At 38.6% G+C, this 22,359-nt stretch overlaps 1 protein-coding gene across 1 annotated transcript in view; it reads left to right on the top strand.

Annotated features, from left to right (window-relative positions):
- Nucleotides 1-21,188, top strand: part of TRHR (thyrotropin releasing hormone receptor) — a 116,313-nt gene extending 95,125 nt beyond the window's left edge. Inside the window, exon 6 of the mRNA XM_082601430.1 lies at nucleotides 20,620-21,188. Coding sequence (XP_082457556.1) covers nucleotides 20,620-21,027 — 408 coding nt within the window. The 3' untranslated portion in view covers nucleotides 21,028-21,188. The remainder of the gene's footprint in view (nucleotides 1-20,619) is intronic.
- Nucleotides 21,189-22,359: the final 1,171 nt, after the last annotated feature.

Below are 22,359 nucleotides of genomic sequence, written 5' to 3'. Positions count from 1 at the left end.
GAAAACGCGCCTAAAACATGCATTGGTAACCTTTGTGAGTAACGTTTCCATAAAGTGTAGGGGGAATAAATCAGATCTCATGGAGTTGGTCAATGAATTTCTAAGCGGGAAAAGACTGGAAAGAGAGTAAGAGTAAACAGCTGTCTTAACAAACTTGATTATGAGAGAGAGAACAGTAATGACAGTGAGAAACAGGGCAGGGTATTTATGTTTGTTTTACTTGTATTTTATTTCTTAAGATGAAGAAACCTGAGCCTGTATAAATCCTGATGGGAAAGAGCTGGTAGAGTGGGAGGAATTATTTGTAGATACACAAGTGAGACTGAGTATGGAGAGAGCACCCTTCCTGAGGATGCAAGAAGGGATACCATAAAGAGTGCAGGCAAAGCAGTCAGCCTCGGAGAGAAAAGGGTGCGTCCTTCCTTTCCTCGTCAGCAGGGTTTGTGTCTAAGTCACTGACCCACTTACATCATCACCTAGCGCCTAGCACAGTGCCTGGCACATAGAGGTACCCAATCAATGTTTGTTAAATAAATAAATGGAAAAGTGAGTGATTGAAAGAGGAAATGAATAGGATACAAGGAAAAGAGATGAGGGTGACTGTGTTGTTGCAGATCAATTTTAAGTTCTGGGCAGGAAGTGGTGAGTTCTCACAAGCTGGTCTCTATTTTCTCAGTGATAAGATGGACAATATTGATTGAGAATGAAGGGGCAATGGCAGAGGGAGGGGACATGGCAGTTCATTGTGGGAAATGGGAAAAGTAGATGACAGGTAGAATGGTAACTGTTCAGTCGCATTCCTGTTTAGAAAAAATGAACTGGAGGAGTAGTAAATCACAGGCGGTCTAATTTCTTAGTGGCATCTGAGTACTTGCAGTGGACCTCCTCTGGGACTTATTCCAATAAACATCTTCTCCAGCAAATTAGGAAAATCCATCACTTTGTTCGGACAGTCAGAGGTCTTTATGCGTGGTGCCCTATTTAGAAGAGCCACTTCATGGTCCTCAAGGTTGTTTCCTTTTCTGTTGCAGCAAGTGACACATCCACAATGGGTACAATTTCACATTTAGCACTTCATTCCCCTTCATGGAGGCAAGGATCTTGGGACAAAGGGCCAGATCACATCAGATGTGATGCATTGCCACAGGGCAGGGATTTCTACATTCACCAAAGTTGCCATGGGGAGCCCTGCCTCCAAATGGAGAGGAGCCAGGTACCTGGATAAACCCCTTACTCAAAAAATATCATGAATAGGACCAGCTCATAGGCAGTAACTCCTTCCTCATCACCTAGAGCCAGATCTCTCCTTTATCAGCATCCTCAGCTGACATGCCTAGTGTTCAGTCTGTTTTTCCTTCCCCTCAAACATCTTGGCTCTTTCCACTTTATTTTATTTTTTAAATTTTTATTGAAGTATAGTTGATTTACAATGTTGTGTTAGTTTCAGGTGTACAGCAAAATGAATCAGTTATACATATACATATATCCACTCTTCTTTTTTTGATTCTTTTCCCATATAGGTCATTACAGAGTACTGAGTAGAGTTCCCTGTGCTATACAGCAGGTTCTTACTAGTTATCTGTTTTGTATATAGTAGTGTGTATATGTCAATCCCAGTCTCCCAAATTATCCCTCACCCCCCCTTATTCCCTGGTAACCATAAGTTGGTTTTCTACATCTGTGACTCTACTTCTGTTTTGTAAATAAGTTCATTTGTACCCTTTTTTTTTTAAGATTCCACATATAAGTGATATCATATGATATTTGTCCACTTTATCTTTAGAGGATTTTAGAAACACACGTAAAAGCAATTAGCCTTGGGACAAAAGCAACACACTCCATTTTGCACACAGTCCTTTACTTTAACTTTGCTCTTGACTTTATCTCAGAGAAAGAGGGTATCATGAGGTGCAGACGCCCTTAATAAATAGGGATCCACACGATCGAGGGTGCTTGACCCTTCTTGTTCAAATTCAAGCATACCGGCTTCCTGTGCCTCACCAAGACTCTTGAGATGCTAAAGGCAAAAGCCAGAGAGGCTCCACATAATAACACTTTTTTCTATCAGTGCTACTCTTCACACTTCAGCATCACGCAGAATATTTTTTTATTCCTCAGGGGAGCTCTCCCATCTCAAGAAGTCTGTGCCAGCCACTCAAAATCCAATGCAGACCCAAAATTCAGACAGGTGGGAAACTGCTGTTATTCACTGTGGCTCTTAAGCTAATGAATAACAGCTTCTGTTGCTGGCTCCTCACCAACTCCACCCATTTCCTCAGAATAATTAATCAAAAGAGGTTATTAAATCATATCAGGCTTCTTGTCCCCTTCTAAACATGCTTTAAAATAGGAAATTATCCATGCACTCTGGAACTTTTTTTTTTAATCATGAAAACTGAGGCACCAAAAGAAAACTCATGGTCCTATTAAACTCAGCCAAAAGACAGAAATTTCTAGGCTGTGATGGTATGAATTTTCTCAAATAATTTTTAATGACCATTATGAAACTCTTGGTAACATTTAAGGAAGGCACAATAATTTTTGCAAACTGATGTAAATGTAGACCCACTTTCAGATGCTGCTGCTATCTTTTAAAGAGTTACAGAGTAAAGATATTAGAACTAGAATTCTATTTATTCAATAAGGCCATCTTCCTGCCTCTACTAAACTGACTCAGTACAATCCCAATATTAAGGGTAGAGTCAAGTTATTTAGTAACATGGAGGAATATAAACTATTCTTTCAAAAACACCAATAATTTGTCATGAAGACAACTTGAAGCATGGTGATTAGCAAGGATAAAATTCACAAAACCGTTTTTGGATATGCATACCCTTAATGGCCTGGGCAGTTTCATGAGTGTTCTTAAAGTGAGCACAAAGATTTGAACCTCTTGACTCACATGATTTTGTGGGGTTTTCTCGGTCAAGTGAATAGTGAACCATTTTTAGCGGTCACCTCAGGCCGCTTACCGGAAAAGGCTGAAACTTCCAAGGGATTCTTACAATCCTCCTCAAAGCGTCCCCACCCCAGGTGGAGAGTCACTGTTTAAATATGCTACCTTAGATTCTTCCGTTAAAATCATGCCCCAGGCCACTTGCCTTGTCTTCCTCCCACCAGTGTAACCAGGCAAGTAGTCTGTCCCACTTGCCTAGATGTCAGTTGTTTATTAACCTTTTTGATAGGTAATATTATTGAGCTTTTGCTACATTGAACCAGGCATGTTTCTCAGGGATTTTCACATCTCATCTCATTTGTGCCTCTGACATAGACATAACTTTCTCATCTCAGTTTTAAAGGTGAGGGGTCTGAGGTTTAGCAACATTAAGCTCAGGGCCCCCAGTCAAAAAATAGGAGGGGAAGGAGTTTAATCCTAACATCTGATCTAAACCCTCTGATAGCAGCGCTACACTCTACTTCCTCACATACCTGTCCACGGTACTAGTATCTCAGAGATTAGGTATAGAGTGGGCCTATCTGCCTAAGAAAAGGGGAACTTCTTCCTATATATGTGACAGTTAAATTGATTCATTCATTCCACAAAATGTGTTGAACACCTGCTTGAATGATCCAGGCACTGTTTAGACCTTGAGAAACAGTGATGAAAAAATAATACAAAAATCCCAGTCCCATAGACCTTACACCCTAACGGGGGGGGTGGGAGGTGGGAAGCAGGGAATAAATACACATAATATATAAACAAACACACATAGTGTATCAGATTGTAGAGAAAAATTAAGCAGATAAGGAGGATATGAAAACTTGAAATAGGAGGGGTATGATTTTAAATAGGCAGTCAGAGATATCAAATAAATAGCCCATTTGCAGAGTGCAGTGTTATTTTGATTCTATATGCAGGCATTAGTAAATGTCATTTATAAATCAATGCCTGAAATAACAGGGTTTTTCCTATTGATGAAATGTTAAAACAGGCTGGCTTAACATTAGTCATTTGGCTTTTACGCACAGGAAGTATAGCATTAGTGATACTATTTAATTATATTTCATAAACTTGTATAGCACTTATTCTAAAAGAAAATGCATTTTACGTTCTAATTCTGAACTGAAGTATTTCCCAGCGGTGGGAATAGGGACCTCTAGGTAGGTCAGTGATTGAGAGAGGTTTGTGATAAATGTTCCTTTACCCAAATACAGAGTTAGGCCTCTTCATTTTTGTAAGAGAAAGCCTGACAACCTCTATCTTCCCTTCTCAACTGGGGAAGAAGAGACAGTTGCCTTTTTAGGGACAGGATAAGAGAATTCTGTTTTTTCGATGGTAGCCGGAGTAGTTAAAGAGCAGATTGGGACAAACTGCCTGGATCAAATCCCAGTTTTACCCCTTGTAAGTGGTATATGGGTTCCCTCATTTGTAAAATGGAGATGATAGTACCTTCCTCACAATACTGTTGTTGAGATTAAATGAGTTAATGTGTAAATGAAGCATTTAGAACAGCACTTGATGCATAGTAAGTAATGAGTGTTTTCTATTCTTAGTTTCAAAAATACCTTTCGCTGTTCTAGCATTTGCTATGTCCCAAGCCCTAGCATAAGCACTTGATCTACATCATCTCATGTTTCCACACAAAAACCCTGGGAGGTAGGTAAAATTTCTTTCACCATTTCCCTGAAGAGAAAACTGAGACTCAGAAATAGTTTCAGTAGCGCCCAAAGTCTAACAATTGGTAAGTGATGGAACCAGGATACCAGCACAGAGTGACTGTTGTAAAAGAAGAGTCTTTGACATTAGTAAATTAGGAGGGTATGATATAAAAACCAAAGGCCTGGCTTGCTTAGGGACAGGAGGACCAACTACCAATCAACATGTAAATGCACCTTCTCCAACTGGCTCCTATACTGGTTTCTGCAACACTCCTGACTTAGTCACCCATGAGAGTGCATCATATCTTCTAGAAAAGTAGCTCCCAGGATTATTGAAAGTACAGTGTTAACGTTACATTTTTTAGGTGATTTTTTTTTTTTTTTGCGGTACGTGGGCCTCTCACTGTTGTGGCCTCTCCCGTTGCGGAGCACAGGCTCCAGACGCGCAGGCTCAGCGGCCATGGCTCACGGGCCCAGCCGCTCCGCAACATGTGGGATCTTCCCGGACTGGGGCATGAACCCGTGTCCCCTGCATCGGCAGGCGGACTCTCAACCACTGCGCCACCAGGGAAGCCCCTTAGGTGATATTTTTTAGAGAGGTAATGCTAACCATGACTCTGTCATAAGAGAAATCAAATTTTAAATCAAAATTTGGTTCGCGAGCTAAAAGCCAGCATTACTTGGTTTATATTTCTCATAAGCTCTGTTGATAATGAAATGAAGAACTTGAAAAAAATTAGTCATAAAATACAACAATAGTTTGAAATACATTATATGCCATTTGTTGTTTTATTTAAAGTGTTCAACTCTTCAGTTGGTTGGCAAACTACAGTCATGGGCCAAATCCTGTTCAACTGCTTGTTTTTCTAAATAAAGTTTAAATGGAACAGAACCATGCCTGGTCATTTATGTGCTATTTATGGCTGCTTTTGCATTACAATAGCCAGGTTAAGTAGTTGAGACAAAGACTATACAGCCCAAAAAGCTAAAATATTTACTATCTCTCCCTTTATAGTAAAAGATTGCTGACCCCTGAACTAATCCTATTTAAGAGTTTGTAGGGCTTCCCTGGTGGCGCCGTGGTTGAGAGTCTGCCTGCCGATGCAGGGGTCACGGGTTCGTGCCCCGGTCCTGGAAGATCCCACATGCCGCAGAGTGGCTGGGCCCATGAGCCATGGCCGCTGAGCCTGCACGTCCAGAGCCTGTGCTCCGCAACGGGAGAGGCCACAACAGTGAGAGGCCCGCGTACCGCAAAAAAAAAAAAAAAAAAAAGAGTTTGTAAAAATATTATATACTTAGTACAGGCACTGGTAAATGACAGGTGTTCAAAAACAAATGATAAGTACATATTAAATAAATATGTTTGAATTCCACAAAATTATTCAAAACAGAAAAGTTCAAGCTTATCACAGACAGGCTAAGTTAGCAGCTAGTATATCCCCTGCCTTCACTTGACTCTGTATCTCCTGAAGAAAATGCTTTGCCTGTTACATGGGAGGATCCTTGATTTCAAAAGGCTCTAAAAATACAAATTTAAGATGCAGAGTGATATCTAGAAAAATAGTTTTCTACAGTTTCATGAGTGACAGAGAAGCCACAGATGACTAAATTTGACAGCAGCAGATAAGAACAGAACAAGAATGGCTGTAAAGTGAGATTTGTATCTTTTGGAGGCAACCTTCACCTTACTTTGGTATACATTAACAGAGTATCAGTCAACATCCAGTAATGGGAAATGAACTCAGCATAAATCATATTGAGTTAGCATCTCTTTAGCTCTTTACATTTCATAAGTTCTTCATAACAACATATCCAACAATTCTCTATTTCTACAGACTATTCCCCAGAAATTTTTCTTCAACATAATTTCAGTCTGATCTATCATGACCCTTCTGGACACTGAATCTCTACACACTGATTTTAATTTTTAACTTCAAGCATTTTTTGATGCCAAACCTTGCCTCAGTGGCTAGAGATAAAAATGTGCACTACACATTATTCCCACCATCAAGATCTTATGTACCAGGAAAGAAAACAGACCCAAAATAAGAATGACGTTTGCAATTAGGGCTGGAAGTATCAAACAACCACGTGGAATTCCATGGAGGGAGCAAAACTTAGAATAGCGTTAGTGACTTGTTTCTTCATTTGTACATTCATTTCTTTCCTGAACATTTATTGCACCTACTCGGTACCAGACCTTCACGTTGTTCCTTGTATGTAAGGCAGAACAGGGATCCTCAAGCAGCCCTCATCATTCTAAGGACAAAAAAAGAGACTATAAACAAAGAACCAAATGAAGCAACAGGATCTCTTCAGAATGTGATTATTAGTACAGAAGAAATAAACAGGAAGAGATGAAAGGAACTTAGAGGAGGCTTTATACCCCCCAGTCTGTATTTTTAGAGAGTATTGTTTTCATGTCCTCCTCGCAATTAATCTTCAAACATAAATTTTCCTATATTAAATGCAGACACCAAGGCTCCAGAAAGCTTTGAATGGTAATGACTAGTGAAGCTAAAATTTCAAACCAAATCTTCTAAGACCCATGTTTAACACATCAGAAATTTAAATTCAGTGAAAATGCTGAATTTATGGCTTGCTGAAGAAAAGAAACGTATCTCCCCCATTTTTGGCTGTCTCTGTGGGTTCTTTTGGGACAGCTAGAAAATTAGCTCTGTAACTCCAGATGGACCCAAGCATGGTACGGGCTGTCTCTCCAGGGACGGACACAGGTAGAGAAGGAGTTGGCTGCCTCCCAAGTGCTCTCAGCCCCATGATAAGGGACTTTGTCCATGACCTTTAGAAGCAAGACCACTAAATGCCCACTAAAAGTTTGGCAGCCCTGAGAGCTTTACTGCTATTTAGAGATTACCTCCCTTCCCCTCCATCATTCATATTCTACGTCTTAAAATATTCTCATTGATTTCCCGTCCCCTGGGGGGGTGGTGAGCAGCTGAGGGCTCACTAGTCTGTATTACAGTCTACAGTGTCTCCCGTGTGAGGCCAGAGAAGCACAGGGGAGAGACGAGATCGGGAAATAGCTCCCTCAGGAAGGATTAGTATCTTCACAGATGTGTGATAGCCAGTAACTGGATTCCCAGCTCAGAGCCAGCCAAGATGCCTCATTCAGAATTTCTAAGGTCTCATTCCAATGAGAAAAATGATCAAAGGAACTAAACATACCCTAGGTACAAAGGTAAGGAAACCAAAGCAAGACTTATTAAGACAAGCTTTTCCACATGCTTAGCCATTCTCCAATAATTTACCTGGAAGAGAGAACACTTAGAAAAGACTAAATAGGACGTTCAACCCACGGCAGATGAACTGCAGCAGTGTTCCAGCATGGCTCATGAAAGAATTCAGACTGACATTTCATTTTCTAAATTGAGATGTTATTATAATTTGAATCCCAGGTGTGGCAGCTGAGTTTTTCCCTTCCCAGCATGTTTCCAAATACCCTCCTCCTGTGAACAAGAAAACATCCAAGCCACAGGAAGGAAGCCAGCCTTTCATCCTGCACAGTTATCAGTCTCTGCAACCAATACCGAAACTACAATAGTTGCTAGCGTTGCAGGAAGTTTTTTTTTTTTTTTTTTTTTTTTTTTTTTTTTTGCGGTATGCGGGCCTCTCACTGTTGTGGCCTCCCCCGTTGCGGAGCACAGGCTCCGGACGCGCAGGCCCAGCGGCCATGGCTCACGGGCCCAGCCGCTCCGCGGCATATGGGATCCTCCCAGACCGGGGCACGAACCCGTATCCCCTGCATCGGCAGGCGGACTCTCAACCACTGCGCCACCAGGGAGGCCCGGAAGTTTTGCATCTAATCCTCAAGTCTAGCTGCACATGTTACCTAGCACACAGCTGCTTTCTACTCTTAGCAGAAGAACTTGAAATCAGAAACATTCCAAAAATATGTTCTATCTGGACTTAGTATCGCAGTATGAATAGGAATATCTCTGTTAGGTGCTAAGACATAAACACTGTGTTGAGCTAAGAATGAGGCTTTCTTTCTTTTTTTTTTTTTAACATCATCTCGGCCCTTTTTTTTAATTGAAGTAAAAATTGAAGTAATTTACAATGTTGTATTAGTTCTGGTGTACAGCAAAGTGATTCTGATAAATATATATATATTCTTTTTCATATTCTTTTCCATGATGGTTTATTGCAAGATATTGAATATAGTTCCCTGTGCTATACAGTAGAACCTTGTTGTTTATCTATGTTATATATAGTAGTTTATATCTGCTAATCCCAAACTCCTAATTTATGCCTCCCCACCCCTTCCCCCTTTGATAACCATAAAATTTGTTTTTTATGTCTGTGAGTCTATTTCTGTTTTGTCAATAAGTTCATTTGTATCATATTTTAGATTCCACATGTAAGTGATACATATGGTATTTGTCTTTCTCTGTCTGGCTTACTTCACTTAGTATGATAATCTCTAGGTCCATCCATGTTCCTGCAAATGGCATTATTTCATCCTTTTTTATGGCTGATTAGTATTCCATTGTGTATATATAGCACATCTTCTTTGTCCAATCATGTGTCATTGGACATTTAGGTTGCTTGCATGTCTTGGCTATTGTAAATAGCGCTGCTCTGATCAGTGGGGTGCATGTGTTTTTTGGAATTAGAGTTTTCGTCTTTTCCAGGTATATGCCCATAAGTGGGATTGCTGGATCATATGGTAACTCTATTTTTATGTTTTTGAGGAACCTCCGTACTGTTTTCCATAATAGCTGCACCAATTTACAATCCCACCAACGGTGTAGGAAGGTTCTCTTAAGAATTAGTTTTTCATCCTCCCTGCTCCTCTGCACATACAGCCTTCATCAATTCCAACCTTTAAGCAGCACGTTTTATGGTTTTTTTTTCTTTTTGGTTTTGCAAACTTCAGGAAAAAAGTATTTCTTCCCCAAATTCAAGGTATTATAGTAAGGAGGATAAGGAGACTTTGGAGTCAAATATACATGTTTATACATGTTTTTAAACTGTGGCTTTATTCCTTAATGTATGACATTTCTCAGCATCAGTCTTACCCTTTGTAAAATGCAGATAAAGTAGGGCTATCATGAAGAAAATGCCAAGCACATTGACTGGTACATAGTAAATATTTCATAAGTCTTAATTCTCTTTCCTTCATCTACCAATTCCCATTGCTAGATTGGAATACCTTTCATTTTCATCCAGTTTTCTTCATTCTAGATTGAAACATGTTAAGAAATACTGCACAGTCCCCATCTAACACAGATTCTCAGAGATTCTCAGAAAGTGAGGCTCACGGCCGGCCACTCAGAGTCTCTCTTACCCTGAGAGGTGTTGGTGTCATTTTACCCTGAACCCTAGCTCTACTAACTGGGACAACTCAACATTCCATCACTTTTTCTCACTCTTCATGTGTCTGTGCCTCTGCCTGTCTTTGCTCTTGAAAGAAAGGTTCCTGTCCCCCAGTCGTCTCACTCGAGAAACAGTTCTGCTGGACAAGTCCACCTTCCTCAACACCCCTAGAATTGTGAAGAAATTTTTTTTCAATTTCACTGGACATACCACACTTACAAATTTATACTTGAAAAATTTTGTATCACCATTTTTTTCACTTAATCACTACTTCTCCTTCCTCAGCATCACCAAATACAACCACAGTTTCTCTACTGTGAACCTCTGCTAACATTTTTATGGACCTTTTTAATCAGAGTAGAGCCCAGAAAACACTCCAGAATTCTTGCCAGAATGGCTATTCTGAATAGAACATTTAGATATAGTACTTGACAGGTGGAGTCAAGAACCCATGCATTAGCATCCCTGTGTGACTTCTTGTGAAGAAATCTGTAAGTAATCCACAACACAGCATATGACAGTCCACAATCTCTCCACCATGAATCACCACTCAGCCTTTATTCACTTTTATTATACTTTAACTGACTTTGAGTTGATTCCAAGCCCTTTTCTGGCCCCATCATTAATTTTTAAATCCCGTCAATGATCTCACACCAGGATATGAAGCACCCCACATTGATTATAACTGTCTTTTTTAAACTGCCTGTGCAGATACTAAGTCAGAACAAAGTAGAACAAGCTGAAAGTGGAAAATTCCAGAGCACCCCAATCAGTGTAGAAGCTTGGCTAAATTCAGATTTATATAATTGTCTAGTAAAGTTTTTCCTTCAGTTGGCTCAACTGATGTAACAAAATGCAAGAGGTCATCGATCACATTGATCATAGGCCACCTGAGAGCAAAATATTCCCAGTAACAGAACACTTTGCTAATATGCAGCAATGCAGGAGAACGTGGATAGTCTCCAAACACAGAATGTGTTGTCACCCTTCAAAAAGTGGCATTAGAAGATTAAAGGCTAACTTTTATATCCATTAACCAACAAACTGTGTCCAGAAGGATGTACACTTCTGAAAATGGAGATATTCCAGTCAGAAGTGCAAGAACTAGAGCACTTCGCTAATTTCAAGAGCCCTACACCCACACAGACCTCCACAATTACATTTTAACATTTGCAAAAAATAAGTATTTACTCAATAATAATTCAGCTGTTAATTGAACACTTATTATATCACAGGCATGCATACAAAGGGCTTCTCCCAACCTGTTATGCAATCCTATAAAAGTTAGTTGTTGATTTACTTTGTTCATGAAGCCAAAAACAGAGCTTAGGCATTATAGAATGTGGGATCCAATATTGATAAAGAGCCTCTTTACAAGCTGAAGTTAGCCTAAGATGCTCTTGATGCTCACTCATAAGAGTGGTAAATATTCTTTGAGGACATTTACTGATATGGTTGTCACTTCCTGTAATATGGCTTTGCCCTTTTAGTTCTAAGAAAGCTTTTTCAGATTGCCCTGAAATTTAGATATTCTGCACCTAAATGACAGCCAAAGGTTTGAATGGGCCTTGGTACATTTTATTAAGTAATTTTTCTCTGGCTATTCTTTTTAAATCTTCTATAAATTCAGTTTTTAAATTGACAGTACTCCTAAAAAAGGATTTAATTATTTGCTTTCTTCTCAAAGTGATACCTCTATATCTTTCTATAACTCCATGTCTTCAACAATATTTCAGTTATAATGAACTTTATTTTTTTAATTTTATTTTATTTTATTTATTTTTGGCTGCATTGGGTCTTCACTGCTGCACGCGGGCTTTCTCTAGTTGCAGCAAGCAGGGGCTACTCTTCGTTGCAGTACGCGGGCTTCTCATTGTGGTGGCTTCTCTTGTTGCAGAGCACGGGCTCTAGGCACGTGGGCTTCAGTAGTTGTGGCATGTAGGCTCAGTAATTGTGGCTCGTGGGCTCTAAGCACAGGCTCAGTAGTTGTGGCGCTCGGGCTTAGTTGCTCCGCGGCATGTGGGATCTTCCCGGACCAGGGCTCGAACCGTGTCCCCTGCATTGGCAGGCAGATTCTTGACCACTGTGTCACCAGGGAAGCCCTATAATGAACTTTAAAAAAGAAATAATAGTAGGTCTGGAAACCAGGGTCCTGGGTCTAGAGATGCACTGTGTTCTTAGATAGCTACAGGAAATTAATATGAATTCTAGTAATTTTTCAACACTTCAAGAAACTGCATCACCTCTCTGAATGCAGCAATTAAGATGATTACCAACAATCACTGTGATTGGGAACTGAATCTCTTCCTATAGTTCATCAGCATCTTCAGGGATACATATGCTCCAGGTGTTATTTCCCTTTGCCTGGCCTTATAATCCCCAAATAACAAAATCCCATTTATGTGAAAATGATCACAAACATGTCTGAATATTGTGTTACCATTAATAACATATAAGTTGGATTTTCTCAGAATGTTCAAACTGGAGAGACTTTTGAGAGGAATCCAGATTGTGTATTTACTGGCTCGGAATATGAGGTTCAGACATAAGTGATGTGACCTGCCCAATCTCCTCAGAACTCAGAGGTGGATTGTGAAACCAAGATGCTGGACACCAATTCCAGCTCCTTCTATGCCCACTGCACTTTGTCCCTCCCTAACATACAGAAGGACTATGCCACAGCATTTATCTCCCAGGAGAGAATGTCCAGATAATAGCAGGACCCATGACCAGGCACAGGGTTTTTTCTGAATCATACATAGAATCAAAAATCAATTTTTTTTCTGAATCAGTACAAGAATTCCAACTAAATTTCCCAGAGTACTGAGGTATCAACCATTCCCCATGACCTCCTAGGCAGACTAATAAACCAATCTCTGATAATTAATCAAAATGTCCTCAGATTCTATGTAAGCAGATCCTCATAAATGGCATACTATTAATTGATCTGTAACCCAAAAAAGAAGTTTCCATTTTATTTTTTTATTCCATTTTATTTTTTATCCCATTTTATTACTTTCACATTTAAATTTTTTTTCCCTAGGAAATTGGTATGAAGGATTCCTATCTGCCTTGATATGACAGTTTTCTTCTCCCTAATCAGTACTTTCTAAATGTAACACTCCAATTTGGGGCAAAAAATCGTATGTGATTCCAGGGCTACCAGTGACTCCTGCCAATAACGTTATCCTTTCCAAATACTTCAAAAACATTTTTTATTGGAGTATAGTTGATTCACAATGTTGTGTTAGTTTCTGCTGTACAGCAAAGTGAATCAGTTATACATATACATATTTCCACTCTTTTTTAGATTCTTTTCCCATATAGGTCATTACCAAGTACTGAGTTCACTGTGCTATACAGTAGGTCCTTATTAATTATCTATTTTATATATAGTAGTGTGTATATGTCAATCCCAATCTCCCAATTTATCCCTCCCCCCCATACACCCCCAGTAACCATGTTTGGGTTTTTTTGCATCTATGACTCTATTTCTGTTTTATAAATAATTTCATTTGTACCATTTTTTTAGATTCCACATATAAGTGATATCATATATTCATCTTTCTGTGTCTGACGTACTTCACTCAGTATGACAATATCTAGGTCCATCCATGTTGCTGCAAATGGCATTATTTCATTCTTTCTTATGACCAAGTAATATTCCATTGCATATATGTTACAGCAAATTTGGAGGCTTCAGCTTACCATATATGTTGATTTTTGTAATTATCTAGAAAGAAAACTAGACTTAGAGTTAGTTAATAACTAGCTTAGTTTAATAACTAGCTTTGCTATTTATGTGTGAGCTGTATGACCTTACTTCTCTGCTTCTCTGAGCTGTTTCCATTCATCAATGAGATGGGAATAATAACACCTGTCCTACAGATCTCACTGGGACATGAACAGAAAATGGTTTAAGGACAATGAAAGTACTTTGTTAATTCCAAGGAATTAAACAATTAACTGCTATCAGGACTTCATTCAGGATTCAGGGTATTGACAAGAAAGTGGCATTTTCTCCCAGATTATCTTGATTGCTTAGATCAAGTGTGGCTAAGAACAAAAAAAGAAAAGAAAAGAAGATATTGAAAAAGTAATTTTGTGTCTACACTTGAGAAGAGGCCAGCCACACCACTTGGGCACTGGACTGTGTTCCCTATTCAAGAACATAGTTCTTCCAATTGTCTTCTTTCTCTTTCTCCTGGATCATAAGATTTCCCCTCTCTATGGGGATTGTTCCCTAAGCAAAATACAAACATGCTGTGATGTCTCTCATCTTTAGAAAAATGGACTCTTCATCTCCCTCTGGCAGCCCTTCTGCTTTTCTACTCCTTTTCCCAGAAAAACTCAAAAGATATGTTTATAATCACTATCCACTTTTCCCATCTTCTCTTGAACCCACTCTAAGCAGGCTTGCCTGATAAATTAAAGTTTTTATTTGTATAAATAAATAATGCTTTTCTCCAAAACTACTCATTTCCTCTTATTCATGCTATTCTGTCTTGTAGTTGTTCTCCAAGTTACAAGAGTAGCCTAAGAGGGTTGTCCCAACTATTTTAGTTTTGTCTTTTACTCTTTATCTTTCTTGAGTCCTGATCTGTAAAATAGGCATTATTGTAATAATTATCAGAATTATTTCAGAATTACATCAAATATTAAATGTTTAATATTCTTGAATACTTTGTAACTTAAAAATCAATATGCAACCCAGCAATTCCACTCTTACTTATAGACCCAAGAAAAATAAAAACATACAAGCCCACAAAACTTGTACACCAATGTTCATAACAGTATTATTCATTATAGGCAAAAAGTGGAAACCACCCAAATGAGTGGATAAATAAAATGTGGTATATACATAGGATGGAATGTTATTCAGCAATTAAAAGAAATGAAGTACTGATAAAAGCCACAACATGGATGAACGTTAAAAACATTACACTAAGTGAAAGACACTAGTCATACACAAAAGACTGCATGATTCCAATTATATGAGATATTCAGATAGGCAAATCTATGGAAACATAAAGTACATTAGTGGTTGCCTAGGGCTGGGGAAGGTGCCTAGGGCTAGTGACTGCTCACGGGTATAGGGTTTCTATTCAGGATGATGAAAATGTCCTAAAATTAGATTGTGGTAATGGTTGCACAGCTCTGTGGATATACTAAAAACACCTGAATTGAACAGTTTAAGTGGGTGAACTTAATTATATGTAAATTATATCTCAATAAAGCAATGTATGAGGTTAACATCATTAGTCATAAGTCAAGCTGATAGCCTGCGCCCCTGATATGTTGTGTTGAAAATGGCAGTTCACCTCTGTGGCCTTCCTCCAAAAACTCCATAACTTCATTGTAACCATGAGGAAAACATCATCCAAACTCAAGTTGAAAGACATTCTATAAAATGCCTAACCAGTTCTCCTCAAAACGATCAAGACCATCAAACATAAGGAAAGTTAGAGAAACTGTCACAGCCCAGAGGAACCTGAGAAGATGTAATGACTAAATATAATGTGGTATCCTGGATGGGATCCTGGAACAGAAAAAGGGCACTAGAGAAAAACTAATGAAATCTGAATAAAGTATGGAGTTAACTAATTCTGTGTAAGAATAGTCATTAATTGTGACAAAGAAATGCACCATACTAGTGTAAGGTCTTAGTGATAGGGAGACTTTGGTGTAGGGTATTTGGAAACTCTCTGTATTAACTTTGCAACTTTTCTATAAACCTAACACTATCTTTTTAAAGGTAATATACAAACGTTAGCTAATAGTTTTAGAACTTGTAGTAAAAGTCATAGTACTAGTACTAGAGATAGTAGTTAGTAAAACGAGGTTCCTCAGCAGCCTAGAATAGAGAAACTAGTTAGCCTCTGGTTTTTCACAGACAGCACACATATGCAAAGTTGAGCTTGTGTCCACTCAGGGAAATGTAATCTCAACCTTAACAGTCAGATAGACATCTACCCAGTTCATGTTTTTAAAAAAAAAATTTTTAAAGGAAGAAAAGAAATCCTTGAATAGGGTCTTTATCTAGAGATTTTATAGATTACAAAATGATGTTTTGAGGACTGAATTGAAACTCTCTTGTGAGAATTATATGGTACTTATTCCACATAATTAAATATCATAAAGAGTAAAATATATATAGTAGGGCTTGATTCTAAAGTTTCCAGCTGATACTCACGAAAAAGATAACCCTTCACCATGGTGGCCAAGGACAGAGGTCTGCCCACCTTAGACCCTCCTGTTCGCATCCTGTTCTTCTCAGCCATCTCTGTAAGCAGTTTCTCCAGCTGAACACTATGTTTTAATCAATTGATTTTTATGACCTCTTTTCCTTGCCCTCAATATACTCTGCAAAAATGGCTGCCTACTTCTTCGTTGACTTTTTTAGCTCCATGGAGCTGACCCTTTTAGGACTCAACACTCTACATCCCCTTTGGCAGCTGCATCTCCCCTTCTGTCCTAGCAGAAGGAATGCCAAGCACCCCACAGAAAATGATGGATTTTGTTATGATTTCCACAAGCTTCCTAGAGAAAAGAGATCGCTCCACTTCTTTCCATGGTCTGCAGTTAGAACTTGCACACTAAATTACTTGTGGTCTTCATGTTATGCCCCACTATCTCATGCCTACAGATTGTCACACACACCCAGTCTCTGCAGTAACACTTGTCCTGCCTCTCCTTATCTTCAGATTTTGGCTTAACTATCACTGAGACCAAATCCTCACCCACCAATCCTCAACCTCAAGTCCAGATCAGGGGCTCTCATAGAACCAAAACTTTCCTCTGTCTTAGCATTTGTCACATTGTATCAGATTATAAGATACATGAAGCCATTGGCAATGTGTCTCTGGGTCACTGTCGAATCCTCAAGAGCCAGGACATTGACTGGTACACAGGAGGAATGCCAATGAATCTCCTAGAGTAAATGGGTAAATTAATTCCTTCCCAATCAAAAATATATGGTAAAATATATATATATATATATATATATATATATGTATGTATGTATGTATATATATGGTAAGATCATTTTCCCCTGAAGATTGTTTCATGCTGTTTCTCAAAGACCTTTAGGTCCTAGGGCAGAGGCTTCTATAAATAAGCAATCTTTCAACTCATTGTGTATCCCATGCATTTCCCCAGTAAAAATGTCAATGCCTAAAAACAATGGCCCAAAGATATTTTCAAATTTGCATTTTTGTCACTTATTTGGAACCACAACAGAAATAAAACTTCAGCAACCAACAGTGAAATTAATTGGGTATGAAAGACAATCTCTAGGACATTTCCTTTCTGGGTATTTGCTCCTATATTAAGAACTATTAAAATCCAAGCTATGGCTACACCAAAAACTTGTGAACATTTTAGAAAGTGATTAAGCTCAATCAAAGATATTTGTAATTAACTAAAAATAATTATGAGTGAGATTAAATGTATTCTCTATTATCCCACTGGAGACATATTTTCCTCCGGGTCAGTCTTAGAAACATCACTGCATTTGTTTTATTTTAACACCTCCTTAACATTTAAAAAATGTATATTTCAGACAAAAAGCTGAAGTATATTAAGGACTCATTTTACTAATTAACCAATCTCTATTTTAAAGGGATTTTTAATATTAAAAAATTAAGTGTTTGCAAAAATCCTCTAACAGTATGTTGGAATATTAAAACCCAGAAAAGGAATACTCGAGGAATGGTGTCTCCTCCAGGATGGAGTATGGAGTGAATAGGGGGCAGCTCCAAGGGAACCAGGTTCATGAAGCCTCTCCTTCTCTGCCGGTGGAGTAAGTTAATCCTTCCTCATAACCCTGGACTCATATATATCACAAGGCACATATCATAGTCTGCTTATTTTTAATGTATAAAGTCAGTGACTTCACAATGCATTGATATAAGCAACATGAAAAGAGGAGAGAGCCTTACCGTTTGAATCCCCAACATCTAGAAAAGTCCCTAGGATATGGCAAGTGCTTAATAAATGTTCACTGAATGAAAAAAAAACAGAAAAGGATCATGATTACATATTTTGAAATAATTCTTTCCATGCCTGAATTTATTCAACATTAATTGAGGGCTATCTTATGTCACATACTGTATTAAATACCTGAGGAAAGAGAAATGAATAAACTTTACTCATGTCCTGAAGAAGTTCACCATCTATTGGACAGGTGGACAAATGTAACTCATTGCAATAAAAAGTTTGGGGAGTGATGCCAAAGTATGCATGGGGGCCTGTGGAAGCGCATGGCAGAGATACTAACCTAGAAACAGATTGTTTTTCTTTGAGACAATGAGTAAAAAGAGGTAGGTAGATATTATATGTGAATTCAGTGTTTCATCTGAAAATAGTAGGGAAAAATAAACAGATAAAATTCAACCTTTAAGTTCAGAGATTCAGCAGCAATAAGTATGTTGAAATTATACTTAGAAGAGATTAAATGTTTTTGGCAACCATGTGGGATTAACATGGTAGAAATATCATTAATGCAAATGCAAAAGGCTTTCACAGGGAGAGCAAAGTATAAAGGAAAGAGCATGGGCTTTGGCTTAAGCAGACTTAGCTTGAATCATGGCTGTCACTTACTAGCCATGTGTCTTTTGACAAATCACATATATTCTCTAAACCTCAATTTCTTCATATGCAGAAGAGAACCAATACTAGCTTACACGTGGAGTTATTAAAAACATTAAATAAGATTATGTTTACATATCTTTATGACGGGCCATTATAAAGACTCAAATGTGATGCTAGCAATCCAATTGTAAATCAAACCAGGGGCTCAAATATAAGATGCTTAGTCCTTGGCAAGGAGTGGGAGGATGTTGGTAAGTGTGAAGCAGTGACCTGATATCAGAGAACCTGGAGTACCAGGCAGTGGAAAAAGGCAGGGATGTGAGTGATGATGATGACGATAAAGATGATAATTACTATGGCTCCTTCCAAAGCTCAGAGTATTTATCACTGAATTAAGCCTTTAGTTTCCTAGGATCAATTAAAGTATTTACTCATAATCTTAAAAGTCAGCTTTGAAAAAGCAGGCTTCCATTAACCTCTTGTCTGAATAGATCCTCTTTATCTCTGAAAGAAGTCAAGAATCTCTGACATGTTTTACTTGGTATTATATGAACCAATGTGAAAATCATATCTTCCCACTGAACAACTTCCCTACCCCAGTAAGCCAAATATAAAATGTAATTATCCTACATGCAGTGAGTCAGAGGGACAGTGAATAGTGATCACTCAGGGAACAGTGAGTGAGGTAGAGCAGGAGGGCTTGGGCACATTCTTAGAGGGGAGGGAGGACTTCAAGAAAGTGATCAAATGGCCCTGGAAGCAGAGGAAACACAGGAACTTGAGAGTAGGTGGATAGATAGCTCATAGGTGCCATTGCAAAGAAGTTGTAGGAGTTGTTCAAAAAGAGATAGTAGTGGTCCAAAAAACAATACAGGCTATGTGTGTCCCTAAGTGAGAAGTATTACAGCAAATAATATGAGCCAAGAAAGGAGGCAGTTACTATAGAATAACAGCAAGAGGGTAGCACTACACCCACGATGTGGAATTCATGGGGAGTTCCTGGGGTGGACAAGATATAGTTAAGGGTAGGACAGAGCCCCAGTATCAGAAGGACTGCTAGGAGGGGAACGGAAGGTATTCTAACACAGGAGAGCAAGATGGATTCTATTATCAGGATTAAGTACAGGAGCTGAATTTATAGTAGATACTAATGACAGAGTAGGTATCTAGCTGTGGAATCCTTATTTCTACACTAAAGAACTTTTAAAAGCCCTGTCTACAAACAGGATCTCTCTCAATGCCAGAACAAGATAGAGGCTGGTGGAGAGGGCTTTAGGAAAACAGCTGAGAGGTTGAGAAAGATGAAAGAGGAAGTATCAGCCCCTTCTATCTGCAGTAGTTTTCAAGTTCAGAACATCTAGAAAGTCTGGGCTGAGGAAGCTGAAATTTGTCAGACTCTGTAAGAGACTATAGATAGCTAAAAACTTATTTTAAAATATGTAAAGTGTTGCTGTTGAAGGAAAGGTGAGTAAAGATGGGATTAGACCCTAGGTCTCTTAGTGTTTACCGCAGACACTTCTGTTGCCCTGGGTCACATCCTCTTAGATAGACTGTGGTTTCAGCCATGATTTCATGGCTACGGTGGATGGTTCCTGCTTGCTGAGAACACTGCACTACAGGTATCCAATGTCCCCTGACTGTCTCTCCTCTTCTCCGCCTCAAGGTTCTGTCTAAAGCCCTTAGGAGTTTCCAGGTAGGTGAAACTTGGAAGTACCATGCATTTAAAGCCCCTAAGGCACCTCTCAACAAAGGGGAGATGGCAGCCAGTAGATAAATGCCTCAGCTTCCCTGTCTGGACAGATGATCCCGAAATGCATTACTTGATCCACAGTTGCCCACAGTGGGAGTTGTCTCAAAAACACACCCTATTTTGGCTTTTCCTCCTCTGTCACGCTCTCTTCTATGCCTTTAATCCTGCTTCCTGGGTTCATCTCCCAAACACTGTAAACTGCCTGCACTTAAGTCCTTGTCTCAGACTACATCTTGAGAACTAAATGCTGGAGGAGGGCAGAGGCGGAGTCGTTTTATTTTCATGTTTTGGTTCTGTTTTGTTTTAATTTGTGTTTGCTTTGCATTTCTGTTTCTCCATAGGTCACCAAGATGCTCGCAGTGGTTGTCATTCTCTTTGCCCTTTTATGGATGCCCTACAGAACTCTTGTGGTTGTCAACTCATTTCTCTCTAGCCCTTTCCAAGAAAATTGGTTCTTGCTCTTTTGCAGAATTTGCATTTATCTCAACAGTGCCATCAACCCAGTGATTTACAATCTCATGTCCCAGAAATTCCGTGCAGCCTTCAGAAAGCTCTGCAACTGTAAGCAGAAGCCGGTGGAGAAACCGGCTAACTACAGTGTGGCCCTCAATTACAGCGTCATCAAGGAGTCAGATCATTTCAGCACAGAGCTTGATGACATCACTGTCACTGACACTTACTTGTCTGCCACGAAAGTGTCTTTTGATGACACCTGCTTGGCTTCTGAAATAACCATTAGCCAAAGTTGATTCATGAAGTAGAAGAAAATGGATGATAAAGAAAATGAGAATCTGTGCAGTTATCAACCCAAGAGAGGAAACAGACAATACTGGTATGTGACGACAGGGCAGATAAAGTCCTCACCAGTGCTCTAACACTACTGCCCCAAGATACTTTAACCCATTAGAATGATTCACAGCTTCCTTCTCATATCAAGAAAATGTATATCATAGAAAAACTGAGCAGATCTGTGAAAGATCCAAATGGTGGAAATTTTCCATTTAATTTGAGACTGTATTTTCTGGGGCTGTGAAGTTTAGATGAAATCTAGACATCAGTTTACCTTATTCAAAATAACTTTATCAAATGTATTTTCTCACCCCTCCCAAATTATTTATACATGTGGTAATTTGGCAACATGAAAATTTTTAATGTTTTCATTTAGCATTTCATTTTAATAAAGTACAGTGCTATTTTCATGAATATTTGAAACTACAGAGAAAAATAGAAAAAAAATTTGAGGAGTAAAAATGAGATTTCAGACAAATATATTCACGATATGAAAAAAAAGTCATAATGCTTATAAAATTCTGAGTTGATTTTTATCTTACAAAGTGTAGGTGGTCACCATTCAACTTTAATGTAAATAGCCAAACCCCAAAATAGCCAAAATTACTAATTGAGAAGACATGTAGATTTGATATTTAGATAAACCCAGCTCTGTACTCTACAAGGCTTCTAAATGATGGGTGAGACAGGAGAAATATCAAGATTAAATAACTGTGAAGATACATACTAACATATAATTAATATTGAAAAGTAGCCAAGACAAGACCAAGTATTCAAAATAAGGTTTTACTTCTTCCTCTGAGACTTTTAAGGAAGAAAATCCTATCTGAGCATTTGAGAAGAAAATCCTATAAACTACTGAGCTATGTCAAGCAAATCCTTCTAGCTGAATCTAGCTAAAAGTCTGACACATTCTCAAAAGCTTAATTGCTATTCTAAGTCAGCCAAAGGCTGGCTATTACACTTCCAGCTGAAGACTCCCCACTGAGCATTGTAGTCTATGGATTTTAACTTGTCTGCAAGTGTCTTTCTTTCCTGCCTGCTTGTCATTTGTAGGTTCTCTCTCTTTTTTTTTTTTTTCAAATGCTTGTGACATTTTGTTTACAGAGTCTAAATCAAAGCAATGCAAAATTTTGTTGGCTTTATTTCCAATAGAGCTAAAACTAATTTCATCTCATTATTAATATCTCTTTATAGTTATGACTTAGGCCTGCTCTTCTATTCCAGTGATTATTAGAGAGTTGTGAATGTGAATCTGTCAGGTCCTACTTTAATCCCTTTCAATTGACTCA

This window comes from Mesoplodon mirus, assembly GCF_964341445.2.
Source record: "Mesoplodon mirus genome assembly, chromosome: 16".
NCBI lineage: Eukaryota > Metazoa > Chordata > Mammalia > Artiodactyla > Ziphiidae > Mesoplodon > Mesoplodon mirus.
Note: the sequence above shows the minus strand (reverse complement) of the source record. Positions and strands in the feature narration are given on the sequence as shown.